This window comes from Loxodonta africana, chromosome 7 (genome assembly GCF_030014295.1).
Source record: "Loxodonta africana isolate mLoxAfr1 chromosome 7, mLoxAfr1.hap2, whole genome shotgun sequence".
Classification (NCBI taxonomy): Eukaryota; Metazoa; Chordata; class Mammalia; order Proboscidea; family Elephantidae; genus Loxodonta; species Loxodonta africana.
This window is the reverse complement of record NC_087348.1, coordinates 76853506-76860328: the sequence shown is the minus strand read 5'-3', so window position 1 is coordinate 76860328 and position 6823 is coordinate 76853506. Positions and strand designations below refer to the sequence as shown.

At 38.8% G+C, this 6823-nt stretch overlaps 1 protein-coding gene across 1 annotated transcript; it reads right to left on the bottom strand.

Annotated features, from left to right (window-relative positions):
• Positions 1-5678: 5678 nt before the first annotated feature.
• Positions 5679-6605, bottom strand: LOC100677648 (olfactory receptor 5P1-like). The gene has a single exon (XM_023550618.1). It carries the CDS (start codon positions 6435-6437, stop codon positions 5679-5681), a length of 759 nt encoding a protein of 252 aa, XP_023406386.1. The 5' UTR covers positions 6438-6605.
• Between the last annotated feature and the right edge of the window lie 218 nt (positions 6606-6823).

The following is a 6823-nucleotide window of genomic DNA, read 5'->3' as shown; positions in this document are numbered from 1 at the left end:
ATGACTAAGACCTACAACTATTATTCAAATTTACACAACAACTATTAAGGCCAAAGAGGAAGAAACTGAAGAATTTTACCAACTTCTGCAGTCTCAAACTGATCAAACCTGCAATCAAAATGCATTGATAATTACTGGTGATTGGAATGCAAAAGTTGGAAACAAAGAAGGATCAGTGTTTGGAAAATATGGCACAGGTGATAGAAATGATGCCAGAGATTGAATGATAGGATTTTCCAAGATCAATGGTTTATTCATTGCAAATACCTTTTTCAGCAACATAAATGGCACCCATACACGTGGACCTTGCCAGATGGAATACACAGAAATCGAGTCAGCTACATCTGTGGAAGAAGACAATAGAGAAGCTCAATATCATCAGTCAGAGCAAGGCCAGGGGCCAGATGCAGAACAGACCACCAATTGCTCATATGTAAGTTCCAGTTGAAGGTGAAGAAAATTAAAAGAAGTCCATGAGCGCCAAACGGCAAGCTTGAGTATATCCTATCCGAATTTAGAGCCTGTCTCAAGAGCAGATTTGATGCACTGACTACTAATGACCAAAGACCAGATGAGTTGTGGGATAACATCAAGGATATCATACATGAAGAAAGCAAAAGGTCGTTAAAAAGACAGGGAAGAAAGAAAAGACCAAAATTGATATCAGAAGAGACCCTGAAACTTGCTCTGCAACGTAGAGCACGTAAAATGAATAGAAGAAATGATGAAGTAGAATAGCTGAAGAGACTATTGAAGGATTTTATTGGAGCTCTGGGGGTCCAGTGGCTAAGCACTCAGCTGCTAGCCAAAAAGTCAGCAGTTCAAATCCACAAGCGGCTCCACAGGGGAAAAGATCCGGTGATCTTCCTCCGTAAACAATTACAACCCTTCCTTTGGAGCCCTGTTGGCCCAGTGGTTAAGTGTTCAGCTGCTAACCAGAAGGTCAGCAGTTTGAATCTACCATCTTCTCCTTGGAAACACTATGGGGCAGTTCTACTCTCTCCTGTATGGTCGCTATGAATCAGAATCCACTCCATGGCAATGGGTTTTATGGGTAAAATATTGAACGACACAGGAAGCATCAACAGATGATAGAAGGAATACACAGAGTCATTGTACAAAGAAGAATTTGTCAACGTTCAATCATTTCAGGAGGTAACATGTGATCAAGAATTGATGACATAGAAGGAAGAAGTCCAAGCTGCACTGAAGGCATTGGCGAAAAACAAGCCTCCAGGAATTGATGCATTCAGCAAATGAATGCAGTGATGGAGGTGCTCATTTGCCTATGCCAAGAAATTTGGAAGACAGCTACCTGGCCACCTGACTGGAAGAGATCCATATTTGTGCCTGTTTCAAAGAAAGGTCATCCAACAGAATGTGGAAATTATCAAACAATATCATTAATATCATATGCAAGTGAAATTTTTCTGAAGGTAATTCAGAAATGGTTGCAGCTGTACATCAACAGGGAACTGCCAGAAATTCAAGCTGGTTTCAGAAGAGACCATGGAACAAGGGATATCATTGCTTATGTCTGATGGACCTTGGCTGATAGCAGAGAATAGCATAAAAAATGTTCACCTGTGTTTTATTGAATATGCAAAGGCATTAGACTGGTGGATCATAACAAACTATGGATAACATTGGGAAAAATGAGAATTCCAGAACATTTAATTGTGCCCATGCAGAACCTGTACATAGACCAAGAAGCAAGTGTTCAAAGAGAACAAGAGGATACTGTGTGGTTTAAAATCAGGAAAGGTGTGCCTCAGGGTGGTATCACAGTTGTGGTAAAAAGTGTGTCCTCTGGGCACTCCACGTGTGGGTCTGTGGGTCTAATCTGATAAATCCACTCTAGCATGCCAGTTTCCCAAAGCCTACAGTATACCAGGCAGGTCTGGTACTTCAACTTGGTTTAATGCAGTCCATCTCCTAATCCATGCTTCAGCAACCCAACTGAATAATCAAACTAACTTTCCTAACTTTTCGAGCGGAAACATTGAATGAAGAATCTGTGCTTAGTGGACCCATATCAATAAACTCAGGATATTTGTACTTAACCGTTTTTTGTCTGGCAGCACTCCCCACCTCTGTATATCAGTGTATGCTTCTCATTTTAAAATTCTTTAAATTATCATCTCCTCATTTTAAAATTTTCTACCCAAATATCACCTTCAAGTGGCCTTCCTTTTCACTCTAACACCACACTCGCTCCCACAGTGGTTTTATTATGTTGTAGCAAACCCAATGATATGTTTCTTTCACAGCACTTATTATGTTTTGTATTTATGGTATTTATTTATTCTCTGTTGTTTCCACTACTAAAATCTGAATGGAGAACTCTGTCCTGTTCATCAGCATATCCTTAGTGTTTACTCAGTTCCTAGAACATAATAAACAGTAAACAAATATTTTTGAAATGAGTAGGTGAATTATTACCCCATATCTACCTGTAAAACAACAACTGTAAGGTTGTGGTCAAATATTTCTCAGAAATTTTGAGGTCAGAGTGGCAGCAAATGGCAATGTTTGAAGCACTCTCCTTCACCTTCTTCCTCAATTATTCATAAATATGAAGAAAAATGTATAAATCCTAATCAATGTGGAAATTGATAATATTGTCACTGGTTCTTGACTCTGGAAATAATTCCCAATTACCAAAGCTCAGAAGATACCTGAGGTAATAGACAGGAGGCCTATGCATACTCTGACATCCCAAATATGGGTCTGAAGTGTCCAGAGGGAGCCTAGTCTTTTTATTCAGGGATATATTATTTACCTAACCAAAGATCCAAAATGTCATGAGAGTCAGAAGGCATCTGGACTTTTACAGGGCAATTGGAGATGTTGTTTATGAAAAGATATGGACCAGAGATAAGACCTCAGGAGAGGAAGGTAAAAAGTTACCCAGTTGTAGAATGTTCACTATTATGGAGAAAGAGTAGGGTGAACAGTGCTTAGAGGTCCGGGCAAGTAGGTTTGATTTAGGAGGAGATCTGAGAAGACTGGTCTATGTGAACTTCAGAAACTTTTCTCTTTTAAGGTGGGCTTGGAATTTCACAGTGTCCGCCCCTATGATGATAGTGGCCATCATGAAAGCAATAACAGATTTCCAGTTACTGTGTTCTAGTCTCTCTCTTTCCTGCTCAGCCCTGTGACTTTAGGTGTAAAACTGGTGCCAGTAACAGCACTACCAACCACGCAACTCAGCTAAGGGGGATTCTTCCTTCTACCTAATCCTCCCATTCAGTAATCAACAACTTTTGACAATTCCATCTCTTTAAGTTTTCTGTTTCTCTTCTGTTTTTCTGTCACCCTGGTTTAAATCTTGATCCTCTGTCTCCTGGAGTATGTAATCATCTCCTAACAAGTCATCCTCTAAGATATTCTTCACTTTGCTGTCAGACTGATCCAAACACATCTAACCATTTTACTTCCTGTGCAAAGTCTTTCAGTAGTTTCTCTTTGGATAAAACACACCTTAATGTTGAATTTAAGGCTCTTTATGAAGTTTTCCTAGTTGAGAGCATCTATCACCTCCTCTCCTTTCCTCCCCAAAATAGTGCTTGATAAATCTAGAATGACTTGTAATTCCCCAGATATCCTGCTATTTCATTCCCATGTGCCATTGCTAATGCTGTTGCTTTTATTTGGAACACCTTGCCATTGCCCTTACCTTTCTTGCCCTGGCATGTTATAAGACTAAGTTCTAGCTCTTTATTCTCCAGAAAGTGTTACTGTGTTATCATGGGCATATTGCTCCTTTTTGCATTTACTGTATTGCAAGTTCATATATTGTAAGTGTAATTACAAATAAACAGGTATAAAGTGTTGAGAGGTCAGACAATTATTTATTTTTGTATCACCACAATGCCTGGCACTTTATAAATGTAAAGGTAACTATTATGTTGAACTGAACTGTCTCTACAACACTGGAAAAAAATGCTCACCTGGGTTCTGCAGCCCTCTGATGTGCAAGATGCATGGCTGGAGGAGAGGAAGGTCTTTCAAGGTTATAAGGATGTGTAGTGTGGCTAGAGCTCTGTTCTCCATAAATGGGGATGGGAATAGACTCTCCCACAATTCATAAGAGAAATTAAGACATTTGTGTTCTGTCTACTATCCAGACAGCTACATGATTTTGAGTGCCTACTTTGAGGCAGGTCCTTTGCATATATCACTTAATTTTATTTATTTTGAAATTTTCTTTATTGCAAATACAGCATTAAAATAAGACACGCTTGAACCAGAAGTGACTACAACCCGGTTATTTAATCATTTCATGTGTTTTCACTTCACTGTGTTAACTTTATGCTCTTGTTTTGTATTTTCTACGTACAAATTTGCAGTATTATAGAAACACTACATTTTCACTTAACAATGTATTATAGTTTTCATTTTGGTGGATATTTTTGCTCATATCCCAGCCCTCACTTCTCTTACCTTCAAGGACAGTTAGATTCTAAGCCTTGCATCCAGATCCATAACCAGATGTTTTAGTATTTATTTTGAGTTGGCAGTTCCCATACTACAGTAAATCCCCCCTCACCCTTCCCAGTCTGATGACAAAGATGTATAAGAGAAGAGATCTTTTCTCTTGAAACACATTTGTCCAGTCTGTGACAATATTTCTAGTATTTTTAGAGGCTCTAATTTTGTTATAAATCCAGACCTATGGAGATATGATTTTTTGCTAACAAATAAATTGCAATACTTAGAAGTAAAATCACTCTTTTTAATTCCTACAAATAAAGAAAATTACATTTTGCCAAATGGGACAACTTATTTTTAACATGTATTTAAGTATAGGTAGACTTCTGGTCAAGTCATGTGAACTTGGTGTCAAGACCTGACTTCCTAAAACCTGGGAATCAGTCCAGTTCTCCCATCCTCACCCTTGTTGCAGGGTTTCCACATCCTAGACCATCTTGGAGGTCAAGTTTGTTCAAAAGATTGACACATATTACTAGCTTAGGCTTGATTACCCTGCCCAAATCCTGTGTATCAGCAACAGTGCTAAAGTCATTAGATTGAATGTCATGGTGTAAAATAGGCTAAGTGAATGGAGCCCAGAAACAGAGGACTTGAGTGTATGGATATCTATCTGGGCAAACTATTAGATGTCTCTGTGAATCAATTTCTTCATCTGTAAATTGAGGGAAATTTATAATACCCAAGTCATAGGATTGCTGTGAGAATTAAATGGAGATACATAGTGGTTTTAGAACCAGACTTTCTGGATTGAAATACTATTTCCAAATCTTTCTCGATGCATGACTTTGGGCAATCTACTTGACGTCTCTGTTTCTCAGATGATTTAGTAGTAAAATAGAAATAGCACTATCACTTTGTAGGTTGTTACGAGGAATATATAAATTGATATATGTGACACATTTAAAGTAGGGCCTGGTACATAGTAAGTGCAAATTATTGTTTGATAAATCAATTAAATAAAGGGAAAGTGCTTAGCATGAAGAAGTACTCAATAGTTATTATTCTTAGCATTGTTACTGGCTTCAAGGTGTCTCTCAGTTGACTTTCAAGTGTATAAAAATGAGAATTAAAAAGAAATACAATTTTAATTTAAGCAAGTGGTTAAGTTGCATCTGATAGGTCCTAAGTGTGATACTTTTGAGCAAAAATGCTACAGATGGCCTGGAATACTAAACTGGATCTTAAGAATATATTCTGACAGTTACCTTTCTCAGGGCCTCTTTTACATCTTTGTTCCTCAGACTGTAGATAAGGGGGTTCAACATGGGGATCACCACTGTGTAAAACACAGACACCACCTTGTTCTGGTCACTTGAGTAGCTAGACTTGGGCATCACATAAATAAATGTAATAGTTCCATAGTAGAGAATAACTGCAGTGAGGTGAGAAGTACAAGTGGAGAAGGCCTTATGTCTCCCTTCAGTGGAGCGCATCTTCAGGATTGTGATGAGGATGTAGATATAAGAGAGAACTATGACAAACACGGTGACTACAATGATGGATCCAGAAGAGATGGAAGGGATAATCTGAATGGTGGAAGTATGTGAACAGGAAAGTTTCAACAAAGGGGAGAAATCACAGAAGAAGTGATCTATCTGATTTGGTCCACAGAAGGATAGACTCAATAAACAACTCGTAAATGTCCAAGAATTTACACACCCACCCAGATAGGAAGCTCCCACTAAGATGATGCAGATTCTGGGGGACATGTGGGTGGAGTAGAAAAGGGGTGAGCAGATGGCCACATAGCGATCATAGGCCATGGCAGCCAGCAGGAAGCACTCGGCTGTCCCAAACATGACCACAGAGTACAGCTGGGTTTCACAGACAGTAACAAACAGTACTGTTCCATGTCTAAGGAACCCTATAAGCATTATAGGTGTGACTGATGTGGAACACCCAGTATCCACAAAAGCCAAATGACTGAGGAAGAGGTACATGGGGGTGTGAAGCTGTGAACAGTTTCTTATTAAAATGATTATGCTGATATTGCCTACTAAGGTGACAACATAGATTCCTAGAAATATCACAAAGAAGATGACACAAAGTGTGGAATTTTGTGTTAACCCCAAAATGATGAACTTTGTCACGATGGTGTGATTTCCAACCTCCACCTCTTCTGTGAATTGTTCCTGTTAAGGCAAATGTGAACGTTCATTTGTTTTATGCTTTCATTCCCTCATTTGTTAAGTCTTATTATGCTTCTCTGACACCACATGTTCCTGGTTTTCTTTGGGATCTCAGTTATGTTCTTTTCTTCATCTAATATTTATGTAAAAATGCCTCTCAAACCTTGGTTCATAGGCTGATCGCTCTCCCAAAGTCC